This window comes from Lepisosteus oculatus, chromosome 20 (assembly GCF_040954835.1).
Source record: "Lepisosteus oculatus isolate fLepOcu1 chromosome 20, fLepOcu1.hap2, whole genome shotgun sequence".
In the NCBI taxonomy this organism is placed as follows: domain Eukaryota; kingdom Metazoa; phylum Chordata; class Actinopteri; order Semionotiformes; family Lepisosteidae; genus Lepisosteus; species Lepisosteus oculatus.
The window spans coordinates 3,864,896-3,892,329 of record NC_090715.1 but is presented as its reverse complement, the minus strand read 5'-3'; the positions used below and the strand labels follow the sequence as shown (position 1 = coordinate 3,892,329).

The 27,434-nt window shown below is 43.2% G+C and overlaps 2 protein-coding genes and 2 long non-coding RNA genes across 5 annotated transcripts in view; 1 reads left to right on the top strand and 3 right to left on the bottom strand.

The window, feature by feature from the left end:
* Nucleotides 1–62: 62 nt before the first annotated feature.
* LOC102683892 (adhesion G-protein coupled receptor G5-like) lies at nucleotides 63–6,606 on the bottom strand. The gene is made up of 8 exons (XM_015368578.2): nucleotides 6,490–6,606; nucleotides 6,308–6,347; nucleotides 5,919–6,010; nucleotides 4,698–4,819; nucleotides 3,703–3,971; nucleotides 2,777–2,858; nucleotides 985–1,265; nucleotides 63–556 (listed from the first exon to the last, which is right to left on the bottom strand). The coding sequence occupies exons 1-8, from the start codon at nucleotides 6,517–6,519 to the stop codon at nucleotides 438–440; spliced, it is 1,035 nt and encodes a 344-aa protein (XP_015224064.2). The 5' UTR covers nucleotides 6,520–6,606; the 3' UTR covers nucleotides 63–437.
* On the top strand, nucleotides 185–12,590 carry LOC107080056 (uncharacterized). Its single transcript, XR_001480959.2, has 3 exons — nucleotides 185–291; nucleotides 966–1,064; nucleotides 10,702–12,590. It is a non-coding gene; the product is annotated as an uncharacterized lncRNA (long non-coding RNA).
* On the bottom strand, nucleotides 7,512–10,126 carry LOC138224377 (uncharacterized). The gene is made up of 5 exons (XR_011182851.1): nucleotides 10,021–10,126; nucleotides 9,523–9,903; nucleotides 9,375–9,420; nucleotides 8,330–8,408; nucleotides 7,512–7,646 (listed from the first exon to the last, which is right to left on the bottom strand). It is a non-coding gene; the product is annotated as an uncharacterized lncRNA (long non-coding RNA).
* Nucleotides 12,591–18,412: 5,822 nt separating the features above from the next.
* pard6a (par-6 family cell polarity regulator alpha) overlaps nucleotides 18,413–27,434 on the bottom strand; it is a 36,425-nt gene continuing 27,403 nt past the window's right edge. The window contains exon 3 of one of the 2 annotated variants that reach the window (XM_015368580.2): nucleotides 18,413–24,298. In XM_015368580.2, the coding sequence (XP_015224066.1) occupies nucleotides 23,481–24,298 (818 nt within the window). In that variant the 3' untranslated portion in view covers nucleotides 18,413–23,480. Of the gene's footprint in view, nucleotides 24,302–27,434 lie in introns of both variants that reach the window. The other variant, XM_015368581.2, reaches the window with a different exon arrangement.

Below are 27,434 nucleotides of genomic sequence, written 5' to 3'. Positions count from 1 at the left end.
AGGTAATCATGCGTGTAAACGTGCCGCACGCGTTTTGACCACAAGCGAGTTTAGCGGTTGCTGTGCTAACCGTTGCACCAGGCGTATCAATGAACCAGTCTTTACCAATCAACATCCTGCCAGGTTTTCACTCTGTACGGGACCGATACACCTCTGTAATAGATTGTAATCAGCAACTGCTGCTTTCTTTGAAATGGTTTGGGGAAAAACATTTTTGTAGCCCGAAAGTTACAGTACGTAGTGATTAATCCCGTCGCTTGAGGAAATGTGCGTCATACCTGGTATTAAATTGTGAGTTCTGCTTTCTTATGGTGCAATGTTTTAAAACACAAAACCAGATCACATTTATTTATTTTGCCCTGCAAATTATTTTGTCTCGCGATACATTTGAAAGCTGAAGAATTAATTACAACAACTTCAACGTTATGTGGTTAAGTTTACGTGGTGGTGGTGATGATGTTGTTTTGCGGCTTTGTCTCCAGATTTTGTGTGCTTTTCCCCGCAAGTTCCTCTTTCCGATATCTAATCATGCAGATCCACAGAAACAGGAAAAAACCTTGAGGAACAGGAAAGTCAGAGGGTTATAGTAATTCTTAACCTAGAGAGTCACATTCCGTACCAACAGCAAGAAATTGTGAGTCTTGAGGGAAATTCTTGAAATCGACCTTTATATGAGGTCAACCTACATATTAAGTGTCACGCTAAACTCTATGAGAGAGAGTTTGAAAGAAAGGCCCTTGAGATTTTCATCTATTCTTTTATGTAGAAGGGTTACCTCACTGAGTGGCACAGAACGAAGTGCCATTAATGCTGTCTGACTGATAGGCTGTCAAAGTTATGAAAAAAAAACCAATTCCATTTGCATTGAAACGTAATTAACTCCGAATAGAAGACTTCAGCTATGCTGAGGCTGCTAGTCTGTTGCTCAGCTGTCTCCTAAATCACTCTCCCTCTCTTGTCTGCAGCTCAGCTGCCTGCTGTTACCTTGGAGTGAGTTCAGGATGGTGAAGATGTAGAGGATGGGGAGGTTGATGTAGCCGATGGAGAGGAAGCCCAGTCCCCAGGTGAGCCCCAGCGCACAGCTGAGCCCCAGCACGCTGCAGGTGGCCTTGCAGGTCCGACTGGTTTCATTGTGGCTGCTCACTGACCTCAGCTGCGCCATTTTGGTGATCACAGAGACCAGGATTCCAGCATTCAAGAACAGCACAATTCCCAAGTATCCGGTGATGCTGGCATAGTGGATGGTCACGTTTGTCACCCAACACCTGTTTTGTTACGACAGGAGCATCTGAATGAGAATTTATGGTTGCTTGTCTGTTGATTTTATGTTTGCAGTGTTATTATGGTCCGTTGTCTGTTTTTAAAAGTATAAACTGTGTGTTAATGTTTCCGTGCACACGCCAATGTTTTGGGAGCTAGGCGTAGCTGTGCTTTAATTTCTTTATTATGCTTTGGAAAACCTGTTGGGTTTTAGATGTTTTAGCTCAAGCCTTGAGCTCAGATGCCGGTTGAAGTGAAACTGAGTGTGCGGACTGTGTGGTTGCACTCAGTTTTCATTAACTGCTGGTGGGCTGCAATGGGTTTCCCTCACAGCTGAACTGACATTTGTGCGTTGTGCGTTTGGCCTCTCGGGTCCGTTGTCAGGTTGTGGCTTTGCTATGCAGGGAGGCAGTAAGGGGCGGGAGCTTGCAGCCAGCTTTGGGCCTCTGTGACACCAGTGAACGGTCCGGCCTCTTCAATCTGTTTCCTGTGACATCACCACGGGGATGTCACCTGCTTCACAGAGCAACGGACTGACAGTGTACATTTCATTCAAGTTGCCATTAATCTGAGCAAAATGGCCAATCACATTCTGAAATCTGCTGTATATTATTGCATGAAAATATATTAAAAAAGATTTGCCGAATAGGAATAGCAAATGCTAGTCATCCTAGCAAGTCATAATAATTATTGATAGTGAGAAATGCTGTGGTCCAGTTACTTCATATATCTACAGTGTATATCTTCCATCCATCTATTACCAGATGCTTGGTAAGTGATGGCACAACCCAAAATCTATCCCAGAAGTACACGGTACAAGGCAACACCACAGCCTGGACATAACACCAGGGCACACAATCATACAGGACACAAGAACATTGCACGGTACACAATTGCACAGGACACACAATCGCACAGTACTCAAGAATATTGCAGGGCACACTTAAAGTAAAGTAATCTCCACACAGAGGTGTGAGACCCAGGCTAGAATGAAACCCAGGAGCCAACAGCTCTGAGGCAGCAGTGCCATTGGGATTTCTCTTCTGTCTAGAAGTAATAAGTCCACTGATTATTACCACTATAATTCACTGTCAAATCAGAAAGTACCTTCATACAATTCTTCCTGCAGTAATTCTCAATCACGAGTCCAAGGAACTTTTTTATATGCTGTTCATCAGATATTGCTTAGAACATGTGGCTTGAAATAGGATGGTGGTTACTCTGGAGCATGACGTTAACAGGAGGTGTTACACTTAGCGGACATATCCAGCAGAGAGCCTTAGTAAAGCTGATCTGAAGCGCAAAGACAAGGGCCTTCAGATCAGCTTTGATGTTAGTGTGAAAGGCCAGGGAATATTGTTAGACAGTCTATTTGTTTTCCATTTTAGATCATTCAAACATGTTTGTAAAGCAAATAAGGTGTCAGATTGCACAGGACAGGGTGTAGCTGATGTTATTTTGCACACCTTTAATACAATTATATCAGTTTCTCGATGGGTCGCTAGAGCAAACTCACATGGATGATGTACCAGTAGTGGTCTGACCATAATTCTTCTTGTTGACTGCAACAATAATGAGCACAACACTAGCTGGGAAACCTGGGCACAAAGAGAGGGAAAGTGTGAAACAAACAGGATATCATGAAATTATTTTCACAGTGTGAAATTTGTATGTGGCAGCTGGCATTTTTCCTTATTGTGATTGTAATTTATTGCTGTTTCCCACTACTGCTGTTGTACGTCTGTGTGCAAAATGGTATTTTATTGGTAAAGGGAAAACAATGTAATTTCCAATAGCAGCTCCAAAAGATGGCTGGCTGGTTGCAGGAACCAACATCCAGGATACGTCACTGCTTTGAAGAGTGAAGATGAGTTTTAAGCCGATCGAATTCTTCTATGTCAGTGGTGGCAGGGCTGCGTCTGTGATGGCTCTGCAGTGGCTCAGGTAGCTCGGTCCCAGTTTCTTGCTCTGTCCTGGCACTTGGTTTCAGAAGCTAGTGTATAGTCATGGCTAGGTCTCTTGTGCTGCTCTGCCTTGTTTGAGAAGGATGCTGGTGTCTGTAGCTCTTATGAGGCCCTCTTTACTAGAGACCCTAAGTGGCGGTGCAAGATTGATCTTATATAGTCTGAAGGTAAGTGGCCGGGTGTGCTCTGCTGGCAAGGTGCTTGACGTGTGTCTTTAGGTATCCACCAGAGGGATGTCATGATAAGTGGGACCTTTGTCAGTCCTCTGCATGATGCTGCAGCGAATTGAAAGTGTGTCTCTGATGATCCCAATTCTCGGTGTTCCCTGACCCAGGTTGCTGAGGCTGTTTCAGCTGGCGTAGATTGGGCCGCTGCGGTTTGCAAGTCGGAGCAGAAAGGGGAGACCGCATTAGAGATTCTTCGATGAAGAGTTTAGCTAGGAAGCGGAGGGCATCGGAGCCGTGGCTGCTGTGCCTACCCCAGCCCAGGAGGCAGAGCCAGAGAAGGTAGCGCCGGATGTAGGTGGTGAAGGGCTGCCACAGCAGCCGGCAGAGGTGCAGTGCCTCCAGGGCCATCCAGGTGAAGGTGCAGAGCAGGGAGTAGTGCAGCAGGACAGCCATCGCGGTGCACAGGCCTGGGCCGGAGAGAGGCGACAGCACCGCGCTGGCCAGAAAGCTCAGGTTGAGCAGGAGCAGGGCCGACGCCAGGTTGACGTGGATCTGAACGGAGTGCTCGCTGGCTGCTCTTCTGTACGGCACAGCGGGGGAGAGAGTGGGCCAGGCTGCTTTTTGCACATCCAGAAATACAGAGCTTAAAACAATGATGACATTTATCTTGAGTTGCAAACATTAAATGTTTAATCATGTTAAAAAGTGTTAGTATTTAGCTAGCTATTGTATTAATCAAAATAATTTGTGCACAGTAGGATGCAAAGTACATAGAATGGGCCCTATATTTTCATTTCTTTTTCAGTTTAGTTTAAAGACCTGTAGGAACCTGTTTTTGTAATATGATAATTACCTGTGAAGTAGCACCTTTTGTGATGCGTGTTGCAATAAAACAGGAGAAAAGCAAGGAGAGTAAGAGATGGGTTTACTCAGATCAGTGCATTGCATGTTACTTTAAAGATGGTAGAAAAGGGAGCTTAAAGACATTAGAGGAAAGTGCTGACTGACCTATAAGATCTAATATGGGCTGGGAGATCGTTCCACTGCTTTCATGCGAGAGAGCAGAATTGACATGTTCTTTCTGGTTCTTGCAACATGTAACAGGCGCAAGCATATCTGCCCTTTTCCAGTTCTCTTAGGTCATAAAATCCAGTACATTATCAACCTGATCTTGACAGCAGCCACTGTGGGGAGTGATCTCATATCTGCTTTAGAGTGATGTTTGTTTTGTGTGCAACACACGCTGATGCGGTTGTGTTGCTCAGCTTTTGCGGTGGCTATGGAAAGGAAGGCGCTAGTGACTCACCTGCAGTGTTTCCAGTGTGTCAGGAGAGTGAGCGCGCAGAAGGCTGCTGAGACAGCACAGCCGATGTAAGTGAGGTAGGTGAGGGTGCGAGTGTTCTGTGTGTCCAGACTGGAGGCAGGAATCTGCTCACAGCAACAAAACATGTACAATGTACCACCGATACGCAGTTTCTCTGATTATAATTTGGACAGGGCATGTCCAAAATCTGTCCAAATATTAGTATATGAAATGGCATGCTAAATAACACTTTTAAAAACAAAAGAAAGTGAAATAGCAATGTTTCTGTGTGTCCAAAGCACAGTAATCTTTCTTCATGTTTTTCATACGTAATTCTAAACATTGTCAGTACTTCTGGGGACCACATATTGTAGTGTGAGGTTATTAGGACTTAAAAACACCAGTATGTGGGTAACAAACTTGTAATGTCTTTTACTGAGACATGGAGGGCTAAATCTGGATCGAACTGATAAACTCGGAGGGGAATTGATTCTCTGTACCAGGGCAATGTGCAGTTCCTCACCCGGTTACTTCCAGTGTGTCAGTGGAGAAACGGCGACTGCTACACTATGTAACTCTAGTTGTGTGCATTTCTAGTTCAGCAATTGAAACTTCTGTTATTTTGGATAGAGACATAGGCTAGACCAGCCCTGGTCCAGGAGAGCCTCAGGCCTGTAGGTTTTTTAGGTCACCAGTTGCCAGTTTCAAGTTTTTCTCTTGATTGAACAGATTACTTGGGACAGCTGTCTTACAAAATGATCTATTTAGTAAAGAAGATGAACTTTTTCCCATCATTTATTCATGCACTGCAATTCAACCTGCGCTAAGAAATTTAAAAAAGACTCTGACAGTTATTTTGCAACTGCTGACAACAGTGAGCTACTCTCCAAAAGAGATTAAATTAACCCCAAAAGACTGTCATTGGACAGAGAGAGGTAGGGATCTTGACCAAGTTACCTGTACCCTGGCTTCTTTAAAAAATGGTGACATTAGCTCAACCAGGACAGGAAATACTTCTTTACACAAAGGTAGTCGTAGGAGGCCTGGAACAAGCTACTCAGTCTTGTTGTTGTAACTCATACCCTGGCTTCAAGCAGGGGCTGGATAAGATCCCTGGATCAATTAGCTTCTAATTATTAAATGGATCAGATGATGTGCTTATTGGATCCTGAAAATGGTGCATTAAGCACACATGTGGCACATTCTGAAAAAAAACCCACTTACCATCAGTACAGCAAAAAAGGTGAAGTGACTGCACCTGCAGGTTGTACTATTTTGTAGCTTCTCACTGAGGCAGCCAAAATCATCCCACTTGTCTGAGTCACAAAACACAGAAGGCAGAATTGTTAGCATACAGTGGCACTTATTCCTTTTTAAAAATATTTATCGTGGTCTGTAAATGCATATGGAAAAAGGAACAGTAGAATGGGACCACGAGTGTTTTTAATTGTCTATAAAATTACATCTCTAACATCTATAAATGTTAAGGGAGACCACAGGGGTTCATTTCAGATCCTTGTCATATTGATTTGTAATAATCTGGTTCCATTAGAAAGCAAATAACAATACATTTAAAATAATTGCTAGTTCTTTCTTTCTTTTTTAATATTTACCATATCTGTTCAGAAAAACACACTTGGTTGTCATATTTTCCTGAAACGACAACAACAAAAAAGAAAGACGTTTGCGTTATTTTTGCCTTCTTATCTTCTTGAGAGCATCAGTCCTTTAGCGCTCTCGTAGAGAACAGTTCAACTGTGAAAGGCTCTACGGCGGATGTGGACTGTGTACTGACCGGGACTGGGGATTTGTGAGAGAAGCTCATGACGGCAGGGTGTGAAAGATTGGAGATGGTTACGTTCTCTACCTCTATTCCAATTCCAAAGTCGTTCACCCACGCATGCACCTGGTTTCCCTGCTGGTGCACACAAAGACAGACATGCAATGGTCTCCTTTCCTTCCACTGTTCACGGTTCCCCTCTCAGCTCTAAACTCTACAGGAGGACAATGGACATCTAACATAACAATGCAAGGACATATGAGCCTTGGTATCTTTCATAAGAGGGACCGGGGACACACATGTTTGATGGAGTTGATTTTTCTTACATCCCGTTGGGGGAGAGTGCTCTCTATCATTTTGTGTAGGGAAGCTGAAACATTAAAGTACCTCAGAAGCTTCTTTGTAATTACTTTAAAGCAGGGGATTTCTACAGCAAAGGAAGAGGTTAATGAAGCCTCTATAAGACTGCAACATTAAGTACTGTGATTCACGCGACACACAGTTTTAATGCTGAGCTGGTGGATTGTTCTATAGGACAGAGGTTAACGATTTTGGTGCTAAGGGCCCACACGGCTTCTGGCGTTCTGAACAGCACGTTTCTCGATGGGGAATTTTGCCAGGTGTTTTTCTCGCTCAGGAGGTGGAGATCTTAAGTTACCTTCAACATGTTTAGGAACTAAAAGCAACTAAAGAGCTCAAATTCATCTGGTTTTTAAGTCATTAAAGGTTCAGTTATGTCACTGAGAGCTTGGTTATATACTTGAACAGAAAGCAGCAGGTGTGTTTATGCCCAGAGCCAGGCTGGGGAGTCTTGTTCTAAAGGAACCAAACCACTGCTGTTACAGGGACCATCTGATCTTCTATACATGCTCATCTGATTCATGAAATCTGCTTGATAAACACAACTGTGAGTTTTGTTTCTTTTTACAGATAAATAGAAGTCAGAGAGAACATTAGGTTGGTTTCATAACTGATATTCTAAATGCAAAAATAAAAAGTAGACGAGGTCCTACTTTTCCTTAAAGTCTTACCTTATGAGCCTTCAAGTTTTTGTACAAAGAAAATATAAATTTGACAGTCGGCGGAGGTCTGTTTGCAAGACCTGAGAAAATGTCAGGGGGCAGCACAATGTGGATTTCGGGGTCAGGGACCTCCGATTTGTTGAGAGAGATCTGAAAAACAAAAGTGAAATGCAGAATGAACCCGATGGCATTAACTGGAACAGCGTCTATCAGCTTTGGGCGAGAATAGGTTACGTTATGATTTTGGTTTTCTTCCATAATAAAATATACGTAGGGGGCTGATTCAGCAGGCATGGCCTGCAAAGGAACAGGTAAAGGATCAATTCCATACTGAAAGTTAAAGAACAGAGGTACACACTTTTCAGGTATCACACCTGAAGAAGGCTCCAAAGCCAAAATGTTGTTTCTCTTTTCGTTGCCTTTCATGGAATAAACCTTTACCTGTTCCATAATGAAATACTCCCTGCATGGTAATTCCTCTCATTTACCCCCTCCTCATGTTACTCTGCATAAAGACCATCTGATGAGTCTACTGAAACTCTTCTAGTGCAGAATTCAGAGCTTCCAGAAGACTGAACAAAACTGGTTGGTTTCCAGTTTATTTTCTTGTGTCAAAAATGCCCTCCCCTACGTCCGTGCATGGATGTTATTACCAGAGGACTGGTATCTGATAAACAAATTTATTATGTAAAATCTGTTTGCACAGGTTTATTATTCCTATGTCTTACATGAGGTAAGGTGCAGATTGTAACACAATGAAACCTTGCATGTGAATAAATTGTAATGTTTCAGTCAAACAGCCATCTGTTATCTTCGCAGAAAAGAGATACTACCTTATTTGAATTTGCAAAGATTTGTATCCCACTGTAGTTGCGTGTGTGAATAAATTCAACATGCGTAACTCTGGGGTTTCTGGAAAAGGAACAGATATATTTCTTAATGTTGGGAAGAGGTTAGAGTGGAGAAATGCCTGAAGACAAAAACAGTTTTTTCTTTACTTCTCAGTGTGGGGTTAAGATGATTATGTGCATTATAATACAGAGGTCATTTCAAGTGACCTTAGTTTAGGATTAAGGCAAGTGAATGGTGTGTAAGCCAGTGACTCAACATAATGTAGGTGCAAAGTCAACATATTAAGTATTACTATTTGTATTACCTATGAAAAGAACAAATAGAGGTGTAGATAATGAAATGTTCAATCACACTAAGCAAAGCACAGAGCAACTTTAGAAGTACTGGGGACTGCTTTCTAGCTTCCTCAACGCCTGTGTGATAATCAGCCCTGGACTATCTACCTCTGCTCGCTGCAAAGGAATCTGCAATATATTACATCATACTGTCGTTAGCTGCCTGAAGCAACTGCATAGGCTTTATGAGGTGAACATTTTGTAGACATGAAAGGTCTGCTCGAATGTGCAGTTTTTTAAATCAAAAACACAAGTCTGTGTTTTATCTGTAGGTAAATTTCATTCACCATGACATATGTGCGGCATGGGAATTCCTCTTATTAATCCATTTAGGGATATAAGTGCTTGTGGTGCTCTTAACCAGATAAGTCAATTGAGAACAAATTCCAATTTAATATGTTAAGCAGGGTATTTATTGGAGCTATCCCTCTGCTCTGTGCTGCTGCCTGCTGAACAATACTGTGCCAAGTAGAGAACAGCTGTGGAACCTTTCTCTTTACTGTCTTTTCTATTTTCTTGAAGCTTATTTAAACACTATGCACCCAAGTACATTACGCCAAAAGGGTTTAGCTTCTTATTTTCTGCAGCAGCCAGCTCTGTACTCTCTGAATACCGGCAGTGGGTCCTTAAGCCACATCGCGAATACAGGCGGTGCTGCTCTTTCACGTTAGTGGCAGTCACACACACTTACTTGTCTGTCTCGGTGCTGGGACTGCACTTGTTCAGCACCAGTTTGTCTGAAAGGAAACAGCAAAGCAAGAGCTTCCATGAGAAATGTAATAAACAAAAGGAAAATAGCATTAGTCTACAGTATTTAAAATGGTATTTTGAATGCTCACCACATTTGACTCTTCCTCCTGGTATGGGAATTGTTATTGTTTCCTCATGGTATACTGTCCAGTTATTAAAAAAAATGAATTTTGCATTGTCATAAGAGATGTTTTGAAGAAGCTTGAGATTATGGCAGGTCTTTATGGGAAGACTGTAATTACAACAAATTATGTGTTTGTGTCCTTTGCATGCTAAAGTCAAAGAAAGGTTGTCTTCACTCCATCTTACACAGATGTCCACCTTTATGATCTGTTTCATTTCCTTGGGGTCACAGATGAACAGAAGGGCTGGTCTGATCACATGAGGGTTTCCTTGGTCTGCAATTGTCCGGTCTCCTTTTTCAAAATGAACTGATTTCTGCGTTGTAAGATTTGCACAAACCTGGAAGCCTGTGTAAAAATACAGATGATTAGTCACTGTTACGGACCAGGATAATCAGAGGCAACACTCAGATACTTAATTTTACTCCTTTACAGGACAGTTTAGCAGATTGCATTGGCTCCTACCTGTTAGCATGACTAGCAGACAGGAAAAGAAAACTACAACATCACTAAACCTTCTCCAGGCCTTTTTCCAAATCATGGTTCTCCAGAGGTTCAAATCTGTGGCAAGTAAACCTGAGAGAATGAAATTAATGCAGTCTGTTGTTAGAGTTCATTTAACTGTTGCACTGCATTCAGTGCAAAACATGATTCTTTAATCAAAATACACCACAAAGGCTTGTTTGAAAAACTACATACTGTATGAGTTAAACCAGCACTAAATGTGTAGTTACCGGCTTTTAGATTGTTTTCTGATACTGCCCACTAGTATTATATTTTTGTTATGGGTAAAGAAATATTAATGCAATCCAATGATCTTAATTCACATTTTTTTAAATGTTAATTTTGTATACCAGCCTTTATAAGGATAAGTGGAATTCATATACCTATCTTCTACTAGTTTGCCTTTCAAGCAATTTGAGATATAGGTCAGGAATGATTAAATACATACATAAGTAAACTGGAAATATTTTCCAAGGATAAAATTACTGCAATACAATAAAAATGAATTTTTTAAAAATTGCTTTATGGTAAAGACTACTTTCCTCTCTAAAAAGAAACCTTATATTATATTTTCTTTAGCCTATGTATATAACTTTCACACAAATTATCACACATTTAGTTTTCTCCACTGATGTATTTCAGAATTCTATAGACTGAGATACTGCGAATCCTGGCTGCATCGATCAACAGCAGGATTGCTTACCAACTGGATATCAAGATTCAAGGGAAAAGATGACCTACCTGTGAGACTGTTTCATCTCGGTGCCTGTGTCTGAACTTTATGTATTATATCATTCCACATATGCAAATCAATTGGAAATGTTGAAGGAGCCTTTGGGGAAAAAAAAACGCATGCATTGAAATTCAACATAGCACATTTTTTGCATATGCAAATGAACAGGTCTGCCGTGAGACCACCGTTGTTTAATGGAGCAGTATTGGCGTAATGTCTCTTCACTTCACAGTCCTGGGCTTAGTGTGAATCACGCCTTCACACACCCAAAACCTTATCCCCAAAGAGGGCAGGGGGGAATTATTATTATAGTGTTATTATGGAAAACAGCATCCAGACTCGCACTGATTGTTAAACCGGTTGTTACATCTTACACTGTGCAACACACAGATGAGATGAGTAATAATTCTTACCATACAGATGGTGCTATTCGTCCCAAAGTCCTGTACAACTAGAACAATATCCATTCGCTTCTGGTTCTGCTTCTGCTTAATTACTTCACACATCGAGCAGAGAAGAGCGAAATTGCGACCAGTTGAATGAAGAGGGGAGCTGTTAGCTCTGGAATTGCACGAATGTGCACAAGTCTAGAGTGAAATGGAGCTGGGCCACTTATATGAATACCCTTTTTCTTAAATAGAGTGCCCTGGGATCTTTTAATGACGAGTCAAGACCTTGACTTACTGTCTCATCCGCAAAGAGTACTTTGCAGTGTTTCAGGTCACTGTACTGGGGTCTTGCTTTGGAAATTCTGGTCTAGAGGGAAGATCACCACCTACAGGTACACCAGGAGCAGCAGCCTGTGTTTCCTTGGATATCTGCCACCACAGGACTGGCCAGGACCAGCTTTGCTGAGCTTCTGAAATCTGACGAGATCAGGCTACAGTGTGGACTTTACCTCTAAAGAAAAAGCCTGAAGAAAAGTCAGTATACCTTAACAGAAATTAAGACCAAGGAAATCTGTACTTTAATATGATATGAAGTGTGGTGAGAAAATCATTAACTTTGTGCTTCAAAGACTGGAATAAGATAATCCAGTATTCTTGATCGTGGGTTTTCATGTGGTGCATACTGTGTGGTGAAGAAGATGGGTGTTGTACTGAGGTCTGCAGTTTCCTTACAGTATTTTCACAGGCGTCTAGTACAATGTACTTGCAACAGTCCTACAGGCTGCTGCCGATGCAATGGTATTGTTGAACCAGTAGGTGGCACTCTTTCCTCCATTTCAGATTTTCTAGTGTGGTGACCTGGAACACTGTACTAAGAAGTTGCAGTTCTTCAAATGTTAAAATCGAGATCCAAACTACTTTCTAATTAAATATCCTATGACACTTTTCTACAGAGCAAGGGTTTTAACTAGTGAGGCAATTTCTCACTTGTGCTACCTGATGTGCATTGTGAAGGCTATTTGAAAGTTATGTACGCAAGGAATTATTATGCGTATTACAACTATTAATCATCATAATGTTTAAGTACGTCAGGGAAAATTGCTGGAAATGAGCTTGTAAACCAGGGACAGTGGTTTGAAACACAGACACACACAGTAAATGTGCAGTGTCCATGGCAGTGGAATCTGTACAATTCCCAGCTAAGCAAGTAATCTTAAAATGGTCTTTAAAATGTGTGCAAGGAATCTGTGGATGTCCATTCTGTGGTAGGGATGTGGAAAGACTGACGATTTTATATCTCTCCTGTATCCCTGCAAAAGCTGTGTGCCGAAAAATAGCCACAAATCTGCATAGATTCCTACTATGTTCCATTGAGGTTTTCTTTTTCTTATAATTGTTTTTTTCTTAAAATGTTCCAGTAGCATCATTATACTGTATGTTATGGTACGATTTTTAAGGAAAATATTAAATTTAAGTGTGTTCTGTAGTTTTATCAAATGAAGGAAATTACTATTTTCATCTCTAACATATTTATTTGGAGAAACATGGTGGCGTTTAGTGCTGTTGCATCTCAGCGCCTGGATCCCGGGTTTAATATTGGGAAGGGAGGACATCTGAACCTGCATGTTCTCCCCTGGTCTGCATGCGCTTTTCAGCACACGTGTCCTGTAGGGTGTCTACAGGTGTGTCTGTGCTTACCCATGCAACCTGCCAGCAGCTACTGTATATTACACTGCAGCTCACAGCTGGCAGCCCACTGAAGCTCAGAAGGTGTGAGCCTGGTTGGTACCTGGATGTGAGACCTCCTGGGAAAACTAAGGTTGCTGCTGGAAGAGGTGTTAGTGGGGCCAGTAGGGGGCGCTCACCCGGCGGTCTGTGCGAGTCCTAATGCCCCAGTACAGTGATGTGGATGCTAAACTGTAAAAAAGGTGCCGTCCTTCGGATGAGACATAAAACTGAGGTCCTGACTCTCTGTGGGTATTAAAAATCCCAGGGAGTCTCTTGAGAAGACTATGGGTGTCCTGGCCAAAGTTCCCCCTGGCATTTACCAATCGTGACCTAATGATAATAATATTTCCTTCCTTCCTAATAATCCCATCCGTGAATTGGCTTCATCACACCGTTCTCCTCCTCAGTGACTGATGTGTGGTGAGCGTACTGGTGCACTATGGCAGCCGTCACATCGTCCAGGTGGGGCTGCACACTGGTGGAGGGGAGTACCCATTGACTGTAAAGCACTTTGAGAGCAGTGCCCAGAAAAGTGCTATATAAGTATAAGGATATTATTAGAACGTATGTATAATATGAATTATAATAATGCCATAATTATAGTATATATTTAAATGATTTTTATTATTACTGGTAGAGTAACCCATCCGGGCACAAGACCCTCCCTGGCTCCCTGTCCTTGGGAGTGGTTCCTTCACAGGTGCGTCACGGCTAGCTGAGGGCTGTGTGGGCCGCTGTGGCAGGTGCTGTGAGAGAGTGGTTTCTGATTGGCTTCAGGGAGAACAGGGGTCAACAGGGCCGCTGAGTTCAATTACAGAACTCAATTGCAGAAGCTTAAGCAGAAAAATGAACAGAATGAAATGCAAGGGCTGCTCTTCTGACTTATAGCTTTATAAAGAGCTTTATTTCTTTATAAAACGTGAAAGTCTTTAGTCTTTTAGCTTGTGTTAAAAGCTAGAGTACAGAGGAGGTTGGTACTTATTGGTGTTTTTGTAAGCTGCAGTTTAATTCTTTATGTCACCCTGTTTTACCTGGTTGTCATTGATACACACTGCTGGCAACACAGCCTGAACACCACTGTATTTTAGGAGACATTTTAAGCAGCCTCTAAAATTATTCATTAAAGTGTTCGGTATCATACCACACCATTCAATATGTATGCAATTCATGTGTCTGAAGTGTAACACAGAAATGCTACCTAGAAAACAGAAATACGGTCAGTTAATGCCATTTTTTAGAATTGTGTCCTGTCCGTTTTACCAGCATTACACCTGTTCCTGTCATATGCCCCTTTCAAAATTCTCATGAAGAGAGTTTCAACTGATGTATTTCTGGTAACGTGCTTTAAAAAGTGAATAGAGATTACTTCTGTTGCGGCGTGGTACATGCTGACAAATTTACAATGCAGTCTCCTCAGGCTTTGCTCTCTGTACAAATGAGCCCACTCACTCAGATGCCAGATTTAGAACGGGCTCCTCGGTGACGCCTGTATGCCTTCACGCTAGCAGATCTGTCCTGTTCTTTTGCTTTTCCTCCCTCCACTCTCTGTGCATTGTCCTGATTGATAAAGCAATGGGCCGCCACATCAGTGCCTTACCTTTGGAGGAACTAAACAAACCAATTCCGGTCTGAGTCTGCAAGAGCTGCTGCCCTGTAAATCTGAAAAGCAATAAGAGCTCAGGGAATCATAGTTGTATTTATAGCTCCATAAATAATGTCATTATGAGCCTCTGTAAGAAAGGATTAGGTGAGGTGAGCACGATGATTCGGTGATGAGAGAGGCAAAGATTTTTTTTTTTTAATTCAGACCTGGATTCATTAATAAATGATACCCTCTACTGAAGTAGGGAGCCTAGGCTTATACCTCCCACCTCTTTCTCACTGTGTGCTAAATCTGTGCCATCTGTCTTGATGAAGAACATCCCTGTTCTTGAAATGAAGCACACAGACAGAGTCATGCCTCTGCAGCTCAACTTGTGTTTCAATTCAGGAACCCAGTTTAGATCCACTGTGACTCCCCTCCTCCACACCACATTCACCAGGGTTGGCATGAATAAAGCTCCCCTCCTGATTATATAGTAATAATAATAATAATAATAATAATAATAATAATAATAATAATAATAATAATAATAAACTTTATTTTATATAGCGCCTTTAAAGGTGGCTTCTCAAAGCGCTTTACAGGATGACAACAACAATAAATAAGAAGACTACAACAATAATTAAGAAGATTTCACAAGATAGGACACAATTATAATTACAACAATACAATAATAACAATAGAGGAGACCGTTGAAGGTGGTATTAAGAAGAGCAGAGGGGTGAAGAATGGAACCAGTTAAGTAAAGGCTTTTCTGAAGAAGAAGGTTTTGAGTCTGGATTTGAAGGAGTTTAGAGAAGGTGACTCTCTTATATCCTTGGGCAAAGAGTTCCAGAGCTTGGGGGCATAGCAGGAGAAGGCCCTGTCGCCCATACAATGTAGACGGGCTTGGGGGACAGTAAGGAGGGCAGAATTTGAAGAGCGGAGGTTGCGAGGTGGGGAGTAGGGCGATAAAAGTTCAGACAGGTATTGAGGTGCCAAGCCATGTAAAGCCTTATAGGTGAGCATGAGGATTTTAAAGTCTACGTGGAATTTGACCGGAAGCCAGTGCAAGGACTCCAGGATGTGAACACTTGCACTAGACCTGGTCAGGATTCTGGCTGCTGAATTTTGGACATACTGCAGTGTAATGAATACCTCTTATAAGTATCGTACTTAATAAGTGCCATTTTTTTCTTGGATGGAATGTTTTTTTTTTTCACTTTGATTTCAGCACCCCTGCTTTGACTCTTACATGTGCCAACAGGCCTGAATTAGAGGCTCCTGACCTAAATAGATCCATGTGGCCTTGGCTGGGGCTTCCTCTCTTATCGCTGCAGCTGCTGGGCGAGTGCGCTGCTCTTTGGTGAGAGGAGAGAAAGCTGCACAGGTGCCTCAGATCAGAAGCTGAGAAATTCGGAGCCCAAGTTTTCCCATCTCGGCCTACGGATTTCTGTTTCCAGAAGAGGGCGCGGTGGAAAAGCCCATTCGGAGAACATGATGCGTGTTCATGACAACACTGGGAGCTTGGGAAAACGGCATACCTAATTACACCCCTATGGCTGGCACCAGAAAAAGAGAAGATCTGATGCAGCCTTTCCGTGTTGAAGCTCTTTGTATGGGGATCAAAAGGATGGATCTGCAAACTACGCTTTGATTTTAGTTTTGGCTTGAAATAATTTGATGTAGGAGGTACCGAACCAGGCGTTTACATGAATCCATACTGTACAAGTGTAAAATCGGCACAATGATCCAACTCTGAGAAATGCGGTGAGATTAGGACTGTTTGCAACTGTCCCATTGTGAATTCCCGAGTTTTCTATCATCCCCCTCCGGGCTGGTCAGCTTGATTAAAGAGCCCCGCCGTGTTGCAGCTGACCCTCAACACAGAGCAACACAGGAGTGCTGAGAGGAAAACAGTGCTTGTCTCACTGTGGGCAGGAGCTGGAGTCAAGTCAAACAGGTCATTCATTTTTCCATTAACACAATATTAGCGCGTGGCTTTTGTCCAGAGTAATCTGGTTTTGAGGTTTTGTGCGCTGAGTTAGACACTTTCACACATTGCTGCTCCATTGTCCTCATCTAAATTCTGAGATCAGTTCACAGGTTTGCAAGACTCAGAGGGCCAGCGCTGCCTCGCGCTGTGACAGGTCTAAATATCATTAGGTGAGGGTCAGGATGAAGCACAGTGCAAAGCACAATATTTCTGAGGTTGGCACCAAATGCTTTTTCTCCACCTGCCAGTATTCATCGTTTAATGAAGACTAAAATGGCTTAAATCTTTTGATATTGTTATTAGCAAGAACAGATTGCCTGTTTAGACTGAATGTGTTTTCCCGTTAGCCAATGGGAATAAGATGCTACAGGAAACTTGGGATTTCCTATCAATGACATGGTACAGATGGAGGGAATTTGGGGATTTACCACCAATTCATCCTTCTTAAGATATTGCTTTTAATTGTTAAGGCCAGGAATGGAATCTCTCTCCTTTTCTGACCCTTTTAGAAATCACACCCCTAGTCACATGCTATAACCCTCTAATGCTTTATTCTCATTTGTCCTTACAAACACATTATAAACTATGGGTTTTGGGCCTCATGGTATTATATCTCTTATTAATAAGATCAGGAGTTCTGCATCCTTGCCTGCGTTTAAGTCACCTTAAAACTTACTGGCATGTTAATAGAGTCTAAAACGCACATAGTCTGCAAAGTATATTGCATGGCTGTTTTCACAGAGTCTGTTGTGTGTGTGGAATGGTTATTTTTGAATCTGGTTAATAATGTTTTTTTTTACCTACATTATTAATTGCACAGTGCTTGGTGATATTATGAATGGCACGTCATAACATAAGTTTATCTGTCCGTGTGTCTACAGAATGTGTGTAGATATTTCATGTAACTGGAGCAATAAGAATGTTTCTGTCTCACTGTGCACTCCAGAGACTGTTAATAATGGAGGAGAGGCAGACAGGAGGTCTTTCTTCTTCTGTACCGCCAGACTGTTGTGTGCCAGTCCAACGGGAGCTCGTGGATTCCTACCTTCTCTGAAACTGGCGCGCTGGCAGGACAGTGGTGCCCACCCCCCACACAGAGCAGCCAGCGTGGGCAGCGGGAGGAGGGAGGTTAACTGGGAATGAGTTCACATCAGCCCGGGCTTCTGGACCGCTGATCTTTCCAAATGCCTTTCTCCTCCCTCTGAGGCATGCTCAGCGGCTCTTGCCCTTTTTCTTAAGCCAGAGCCAGGAGAAGTGAGGGTCAGCAGGCTGCACTCGAGGACATACAGTATAGCGCAAAGAGTTTGGGACGACCAGAACAAAGGGCTTAGTCCTGCAGTGAGTCTGTCAGGGCAGAGTGTATTCAGGGGGGGGGCTCCATCTATCCAGTTCAGGTAAGCAACAGGTGCAAAGCACCCCCTGGTCATCCTGGACGGGACGCCAGCCCATCGCAGGAAAGGCACAGACATTGACACATTGACACAGACAGGCACACACTCACATCCGGGTCAGTTTTCCCAAAAGCCAATTCATCTACCAGAGTGTCTTTGGATTGTGGGAAGGGACTGGAGGACCTGGAGGAAACCCAGGCAAACATAGGGGGAACATGCAAACTCCACACAGACAGCACCCCTGGTCCGGAATCGAACCCAGGGCTCCAGCGCCTGTGCAGTCCACTTTATTTATTGGCCATATACAATTTCTTGTCCAATCAGGGAGATGATACATCCATGGGAGATGAGGGGGCAGCAGGACAGCTATATGCACTGAATTATGTCTGTGCACTGCGCAGCAAAGCATACCAGCAAAACCAACAACAGTGCAATGAGAAATCTGACTTCAGTGTTAATTGCTCTTTGTAAAACAAGGAAATCGCCTTGTAGTGCCTCCATCTGTTGAGACAAAGGACCTCACGGACAGAGCTCTTCTGTTTAGCTTTTTTATTATCTTTAGATAATATTTTATAATCAGCATACATTTATGTAACATTCACAGTATTGTACACCCAGAACCCTTCGATTCAATTAAATAATATAAATACAAAGCTCCACCGAATTTTCAGTTTTCAGTTTCAGGTCTAGAAATAGGAAGCAGAGTCGTTTCCAGGATTCTCAGATACAAAAAACATACAAGAATAAGAAAAATACTGTCCATATTTTTATATATATATAAAAGTTCTGTTATACAAAATCTCCCAAGTTAATAAAAATGTCCCTTCTTTCTTATTATTATTTATACATATACAATGACAGCGTAACAAAAAACTCATTGCTCAGTACATGATGGGAGTGTGGCCACAGGAGCTGGTCAGTGGAAAGTGTGGGGTAGGGGCGAAGCTGGTGGTCTCCCTGGGGTATAATTCAGTGCTCTCTCTCAGGGTACCCCCAGAAAATCCTGTCCCCCATTTTCATTTTTATAACTGTTTATACAGGTAGTAGGTAGATCCACGAACCTCTCAGGAGTTACCCCCTGCTATGCTGGTCCCTACTTATACAGCTGGGAGGACTGGGGTATCGTACCTCGCTCAAGGTACAAGAGTAGTGTCTGCAGCAGGGACGCGAACCTGCAACCCACCAGCCACGGAACAGAGTCTTAACCATTACAGTATGGTTTATATGAGTGGAAATGCTCAAATCTCTACTGGTGGAAACAAGGGTTTGCAAAACTCTCTTTTTATTTGGCAAAGTCCTTGCATTTGAAAAAATACCTACTGGCTTATTATGGGTTATATGTGTAATATATGCATTTTATAGCATTGAAGGAAAAATGTGAAATACTGGCTTAGACACGGGGAAGAAGTAGAAGAAAATCTGTCTAATATCCTTCAACATTTTCTGAGGATTTGCATGAAGTTCGACTCCCCTTCCACTGGTGAACAAAAAAAAGTAGAATTTTAAATCTACATGAACAAATGTATTTGAAACCTGTTCAGAACTGGGTATCATTTTCAGTTTCAGCACTACTGTATGTGCAAATGTGAGTTTATATTTGTATATTAATAGAGATACCTATTAGATTTCCTTCTCTGCATCTCTGGTACTATACATCGCTTCACAAAAGCCTTCATTCCCGAAACATGTTCAGCAGCATCTAGTGTCAGTGTTCACTGTCGGGAGTCCTGTACAGAACAGCAGTACTCAGAGTTAAAGCTGCGCTATTCAGTTGTCTGATTCACCAAGAGACAGGAGAAGAAAGAGAGGCAATCGTCCACTTCTGCCTTCCTATCACTGAAAGCATGTAAATGGAGCTGGTTTCAGCATAGTATTTCTGTCACGCAGACAGCATCGGAAGCACTGCACTGGGCTATAACATTATTCGGCAAGGGACAGTCGAGCACAGAGACACGGGCTTTGCGGCTCTGAAAACCTGCATGTGTGTCTCCACAGCCCAGGCTAAGACTCGGCAACAGGACTCAGGAGAGGGCTAGCTCTGAGAGCAGACGCTCACTTCAGCTTGTCGAGATCGATGTCTTGAAACAGAAGCCTGTTGTTCCTGAAATAGTTCAGGGTTTGAAAGTCATTTTTCTAACCTGGACTGTAGGATGAGACACAAATTGCGAACTGGGGTACCCCACATAGCACAGGCCTAGTCCTGAAGTGTCATTTCCAGCAGAGTTTGTGACAAACTGTTATTGAGTATCATCAGGGCCCTGCTGAAGTTTTTTTCTCCCACACACTCACACAAAATATTTCCCTCAAGACATTTGAACCAGTGATTTACAAGAATTCATTGCTGCTACGTTTTGTTTTTCCCAGCACTGCTGAAGAATTCATTCCTTGTTATGTGTAATGCTACAAATTAGAAACACAACTGGCCTGTACATCAGTGTAAACATTCCCAGTTTGAAGTGAGGAAAACGTTTAGACAATGAGGGTAGTCAGCTGCAGGTTAGGGTGGGAAAGACATTGTGCTTCTTGGTGAAACCTCAGGGGATGGTGGTGTTTCTGATGTCGAGGGTGGGAAACTCTTCCTTTTCCCTGCAAACTTCACTGCACAGCCCTCGGCCCAGATACACCCCAACACACGGGTCACAAGGGACCTCGTGCAGTTTTTAGAACTTACCCTGTCATTGTCAGGTAAAATGTAAAATCAACATGGCTGTAAAAAAAAAAACTTTTCATCTCCAGTGGTCCTAACACTAAACCAATCGCACCTTTACCCAAGTCATTTCTTAACTCCACAGTTGTTTCTGGCTCATGTTTCAGAATGCAAGAGAAAGTAATCAGGCCTGGTTAGGGTTTCCATCTGAAAATGCACAACTCCCATTTTAAAGTCCCATGCAGAATTCCAACACAGAAACCGTGGAGGATCCAATGAGGTCATTAGGGGTTTGGTTTTTAACATCTCGTGAACATGAAAATGTTTTCAGTTGTGTTTTGTACAACATGCATGATTGTTTTGTAGTGCATCATTGGAAGAGAACAGGACAGCATCCACAGCCAGCTGTGTGAGTTTACTGTAGTCACCCCCACCTCTGCTGTGATTTGCACCTCCCTCCTTGTGCTCGCTGGACTGGATCCTGCTAGCTGCAGATTGCAGGGGAAGGTGAAATTTCAGGGGGCCCGTTTTCAATATGGCGATTATGAAATGGTTTGTGCTTCAGCTGGATACTCCTAACTCTGGCCACACCAGGGCCCTGGTCCCTGTCTCTGAAAAAGCACATGAATCAGCCAGAGGATTGGGGGGTTCGCCAGTGCTGTAGCCCACGAGCTGCAACATTCTGGCTTTACACACTAACACCTCACTCCTAGCATGTCCTGGCTGCCACATCGCTCCCTGCCTGACGCCATTCTGACCTCCAGTCGTCTCCGTTTATTTAAAAAGCAAGAGAGGTCAAGACGCTGCTGCTCACACAGCAATAAAATATAGGTAAAAAAAAGGAAAAGTGAAATAAATACAACAAAGGTAATGATGCACTGTACCCTTCATCAGATCATGACTTCCGGCCACAGAAAGCAGCGCTATAGAGCACTCAGAAACGCTACAGAGCATCCACTGACTCATTAGTGCAACTAAAGTTCCTTCATTAGTCTTTAACAGCGTAGCGCCTCATACACAGTATAGGGCTTGTCTGACAGATGGATCTACTCCAGATGTACACGTGCTGTCCTCTCTGATGTAAGGACCACATCCTAAAGTAGACGTGAATTTTGAAAGTCCAGTGTCACTCCACCTTGCCAAAATACGCCCACACTTACAGTATATCACTGTAAGTGTCTTAGGAAGCATCGGGAAAAGTTATTATTTGAAAGTAATCCATTACATTTCCATGTTACTAATGGAATACTTAATAAAATAAATAAGTTGTTTGGAGAAATTGATTTTAATAGGTAATGCTACTACTACTACTACTACTACTACTACTACTACTTTACATTGTCCATTTACACTTACTACAGAAAGCACTGTAAGTGATGGCTTTTTAAATAATTTTCTTTACCTTCTTAATTGAAAAAAAGTGATCCCTTGCACAAGTAACTCTTAACTGTAATGGATTATTTTTCAAAAGTAACTTTCCCCAGTACTTGTGCTTAGGACAAGCTCATCCTTCATTATCTGAGCATCGTCAACCCAAACACATGGCTGTACCACAAGAGGAGAAGCCTGTTGCCAGGAATCAGTCTCCAAGGTCATCCGTACCTTTTTTTCGTGCTACATCACACTCTAGAAAGAAAAGAAAAATCTCTCTCTCTCTCTCTCTCTCTTTGCTGGGCTAAAAAGCCAACAGTGTTGGACTTATTTTAAAAACAGAAATAACATTCACACGTACCACTTGTCTGAAAGAGTTAATGTACAGAAGGTGCCTGTAAATTTGGTGTATGACATCTCAAACTCATGCTGGACGCTAGAAATATCCCCCGTCTTCAGGGAGCAGGCTGCATTATGTTCCTGTAACCAAACGCAAGATTCGGAAAAAGCAGAATTCTTCTCCTGTCTGAGGAAAGATCCATGGGATATTGGCATTTTTGTTCCAGTGTGCAGTACCAACAGGACAGAGATTACATTTCCTTCCGAGATTAATACTAAATTAGAACTTGATGGTAAGAAAATCCTAAACACCCTGCAAAGGACAACAGGGATCCTGTTAATAGGAAATAAACAGGAGTAATTATTGATTAGACTGTAGTTCTTTTGTAAGAACCAGTTGTAGTTCTTCTGTTGCTTGCTAATGATATTAAAGATCCTGTGTCATTTATGAAGCCACAACACCATTTCACATTGAGCAGCTAATAAGTGCCAAGAAATGTGTGGTACTGGTCTGAGACAGAGTACAGATCCCCCAGACATAAAGAAGCAGCAACAGGCCTCTTGATGTAATTTGTCCAAAGTAAAAGCTATTGTGCACAATAAATAATTGAAGAGTTGCGTGTGTGGGCATTATTATACAAATATGCAAATATTTTTTTTTACCAAGACTTAACTTCTGGTTTCGTGATGAGGGAAGTAAGACTGTAGCTATTGTGCTCCTACTGGGAACGGTCTATTGTCATTTTTAATTCCTTCCTTCACAGTTGGCTAACAGTTCCTATTTCATTTAATTGAATTGTTTGAGTCGAAATGGCATCACTAATGACGTCTGCTCTTAGAGTAAGTAAACAGGACAGAGACTGAGCACGAAGAATGAAAATTAAAGTAAGGCTATCTTAGTGAACCCAAGGCACCTCCGTACAGTAACCAACAACTGATCTGCAGCCCAGGAGTGTTCAGAATTTGAAAGACTGCTTCATGGGCTCCAGATTTGAGTTCCATGTGTTTTCGATGCACGGAACATCATTTGAGCAGGTTCCGCCCAAAATCATTCAAATCTATTCTTGTTGTTTTAGAAATGAGGTATTACACTATAAAAAATGATATAATCAAGGTATCGCAGGATCCAATTGTTTTCCAGTTTTTGTATGACTTATCCACAACCAGACAAGTCTGTTCCATGGATCACTTTAAAAGCCTTGGAATCCCTCCTCCCATGAGCCCGTGGGACAGGAAGGGGCGGGGCTATAGGGTGAGGATGTTGCCATCCTCGCGCATGCTCTCCTGGCTGGTGCTGGTCTTGCTGGGGCTGCCGTTGTGGGTGTTGAGGGAGCTGAGCGAGGCCTTGCTGTCGGACAGCGAGCTGTGCAGGGAGACGCTCTGCTGCAGGTGCCTCAGCAGGCCCGGCTGCCCGCCGTTGACCATGTCCGCCGGCAGGTAGGGGGGCAGGTTGTCGTTCTCGATGATGAGGTCCCCGTCCTCGTCGCTGTCCCCCTCGGCCGTGCTGTAGTTGCTAATGTACTGGGAGGCCGGGCTGGGCGTGCTGTCGTTGGAGAAGCCAGAGCTGCCCGAGGCCTTGCTGTTGCGCACCACGTTGTTGCGCTGGTTGGCCGGCTTGACGGTGATGATGAGGTTGTGGCTGTTGGCCACCATCATGTCCGTGACCTGGTCCAGGGACTTGCTCACCACGTCGATCCCGTTCACCTCCAGGATCTCGTCGTTGACCCCCAGCAGCCCCGTGCTCTCGGCCAGCCCGTTCTTCACCAGCCGCGAGATGAACACGCCCGGCACCTTCTCGACGCCCTGGGGCGTGACCCGCACGCTCATGCCGTCCCGGATGTAGAAGCCCAGCGGCTTGTCCGAGCCGTGCTTGTGCAGACGCACGCGGCGGTGCGTCTCGGGCAGGATGTCCACGTCGATGATGGAGGAGATCTGCCGGAAGTCCTGGGGCAGCCCGATGGGCAGGTGCTGCTTGTTCTTCTGGGGGGTCGGCCGCAGCCCCGCTAGGACCTTCTTCTTGCGCGGCAGCGAGTTGGTGGCGAAGGCGGCTGCATCGTCTTCTTCTGCTGGAACGAAAACCGAGAACAGAGCCGTTACACTGTGACATCAGGCCTTTTCTCTTGAGCCCTTTATTTATCTATTGCAAATCCTCCGTTTCACGTCAGCTGAGAACAACATCTCGTTTACAACAGCGGCCCGGACAGTCAAGTACTTTGCCTGCAGGGCACAATGGCAGCGCCCCACCCAGGATTTGAACAACAACAACACTGTGGTCTGGGGGGTCCAGAGTTAATCATTATAATAATTGCTTACACTTATATAGCGCTTTTCTGGACACTCCACTCAAAGCGCTTTACAGGTAACGGGGATCCCCTCCACCACCAGCAGTGTGCAGCCCCACCTGGATGATGTGACGGCAGCCATAGTGCGCCAGAACACTCCCCACACACCAGCTCTCAGTGGGGAGGAGAGCAGAGTAATGAAGCCAATTCATAGATAGGGATTATTAGGAGGCCATGATTGGTAAGGGCCAATGGGAAATTTAGCCAGGACGCCAGGGTAACACCCCTACTCTTTTCGAGTACAGTTCCTCACTGTTGCTGTTTTCTGTTCATTTGCAAATGGCTTGAACAAAGGCCATTTGCCCCGCCCCTCAACAAAAACAAAAACAGATTCCATTTGCTGACATCACAAGTGAACAAACCTGCAACAACACAGCATAACCCTGGCCTTAACCCAGGCACTGCACATTTTGTTTTTTTAAAAAAAGAGATATTTCTCTCTGGCTACCAGATATTTCTGACTTCAAGGTTGCTGCTCTCTCTTCTCGGGTTTCCCTGCAGAGATCCAAACCTGATCTTATTGAGGCCTGAGGCAATAATTCCCCTCTCTCCCATCTCTCATCTGCAGACACTGTTGACCAGGCAACCTGCCAGCCCATTTTCACTGTGGAGTGAAGAGACTGATGCCAGGATAGATCTCCTCTCCTTCACTCCGGCTGTCAGCCAGGGGTCTGTGTTGAATCGGAACTCCTGGTGAGTGTCTAGTGGCAGCAGTAACAGCTCCGAGATGAGTGCAGCTTAAAAGCTCCCCTCCAATTTCATTTGTGCTAGAAAATGCTTCCTAATGGGGGAGGGGCCGGGCACAAAACCTTTCTGTCAACTCCTTCGATTTCTTCTGCGGCCCTGAAACCTGTCCTTCTTTTTAGATTTAACCTTTATTTCAAAGTATTTTTAAAATCCGGGACAAAAAAATCCAATATCCTAATTGAAGAAAATGCTAATTTATCTCGGAAATTCTCTCATTTAGAGATTAGGAAACGGTAGATTTTCTTTAGAGAAAGAGGTACATTTAGAAAACTGGTAGCCATCTTGAATAGTACGTTTAACACTTTAGTTATGAAGTACTAAAGGTTACACATATCTTTTGATGGTAACGTACTCTCTAGGATAAGAGCATTATAATGTAGAGTCTCAGCTGTTATGCCCGGAGCTGTAATAATGTTGCTTTAGCTCAGTGGCCCTCTGCAAGGCAGCATCTGCAAAGCACACCTGATGTAACACAACAGAGGGGTTCCTCTTATTCCTATTGCAGAGGAAGTGCCCCGAGGACAGAGCTTTAACCTTTGCAGGGCTATGTAGATAAAACAGAATCATTTTGGTCTCGTCACAGTGCTGGCTTGCACATGTAGCCTCAGTTCAGCAATAGCATGTACTGTAGAATACATGGTCCTCTAGAATTAGCACTAGGAGTTGCCCTGCTTTCAGTCTTAGCTTTGAGGGCCATCTATCATCATTTAAGGTGCTTAAGATAGTAGCCAATTTAGAGATTGAGTGAGAGCTCAGTGATAAGACTGTTCAAGGATAACCTGCTTGCCTTGCTACTGGTATATTAATTAATAACCTACAGTATTTGCTGCACATCGTTTCTGTGCCACTCTGTGTTACACGAAGACCTTTGCAGGGCTTGTTCCATGGGCAGCATGGAGGGGTGGTAAGTTAGAGATGCCATCTTGTGCCCATTGTGTGCCAGGGTAGGCTTCATCTCCCTGTAGCCCTGTATTGGACTGAGCAGTTAATGAGCTGCATGGTCTTTAGCTCAAAGACTGTTTTTCAGAGACTTATGTGCCCAACGTATTTTGTTTACTGCATGACAGCACAAAACAAGGCAGGCTTAACCATGAGCAATGAAAATCTTCTCCAGACCATTAAGTTGTGGAGATTTGCAGCTACTGGAAGAGAGAATGAATCCTAGTTTCTCTGAGAATTTAACAGCAGCTAGAATATTCCTAAGACTTCTTACAGATAAAATTGGAATAATAATAACCTGTAACTTACTGGAAATATCCAAGTGTGCTCTGAAGATAAGGAAACAGAGACCAAAGACTTTCCACACACTTTAATCCCCACTTTCCCTCTCTTTTGATCATCCATACTTACAGTACAGGACAAAAGAGGGCTTCAAATGACTTGTCTAAAGAAATACTTCCCCAGCACTGAATACTTTAGTCAGTCATTAAAAAAATAAGATACATAAAAGTATCAAACAGTAAAAAAAGATTAGAAGTGTTGACTGACATGCATTTCTATTAAAAAAGCCTCTTTTGCATTTAATGGCATGCAATTACAATCTCTTTTTGGGTGAATATTGGACTCCCGGAGTTGTTCAGTGTATTAAAAGAAAGATGCATAAAGGAGAAAATAGACTTTGCAGAGAAAAGTACACATTTCTACACGTGTAGCTCAACACAGTTAAATAAGCATAGCATCTAAAGTGGAGAAAGATTCATCGGGAATAGAATGCTGATCTCAACAGCTGACAGACATATGCTTGAAACTCCTGTTCTGGAAATACTGACATGTGACATGGACTGTTGATTTGGATTTACCAGCGCTGTGACGGTTCTTTCCGAGTTGTACAACCCTAGGAGCTTGCGGTGTAGTTGCATCAAGCAGCAGCTCTGCTGAAATATCGGAACAATTCTTATGTAAAGAAATCAAGAGACCTAATAGGAGTGTGGCGTCCAGCTGGTGTAGCCATCCCATACATATATTGTTCATGGTGCATCATGAACGGCCTATTGATGGCACTCAGTCAGGAGCCCATCAGGGGATCGGTCAGTTTACAATATCAGAGAGAGCAGTGTGCTGCGTCCTTCTGTGGGAGTGGGGAGTGCTATCTTAGTCTCGGGACTCCAGT

Bases quoted from the DNA above. Each gene is read 5' to 3' on its own strand.
- LOC102683892 (XM_015368578.2), bottom strand. From the start codon at position 6,519: ATGAGCTTCTCTCACAAATCCCCAGTCCCG. The intron at 4,820-5,918 runs GTAAGTGGGTTT...TGCTGTGAGCAG, and splicing joins CCTTTTTTGCTGTACTGATG to ATTCCTGCCTCCAGTCTGGA. The intron at 557-984 runs GTAACAGCAGGC...CTGTTCCTCAAG, and splicing joins CATCCTGAACTCACTCCAAG to GTTTTTTCCTGTTTCTGTGG.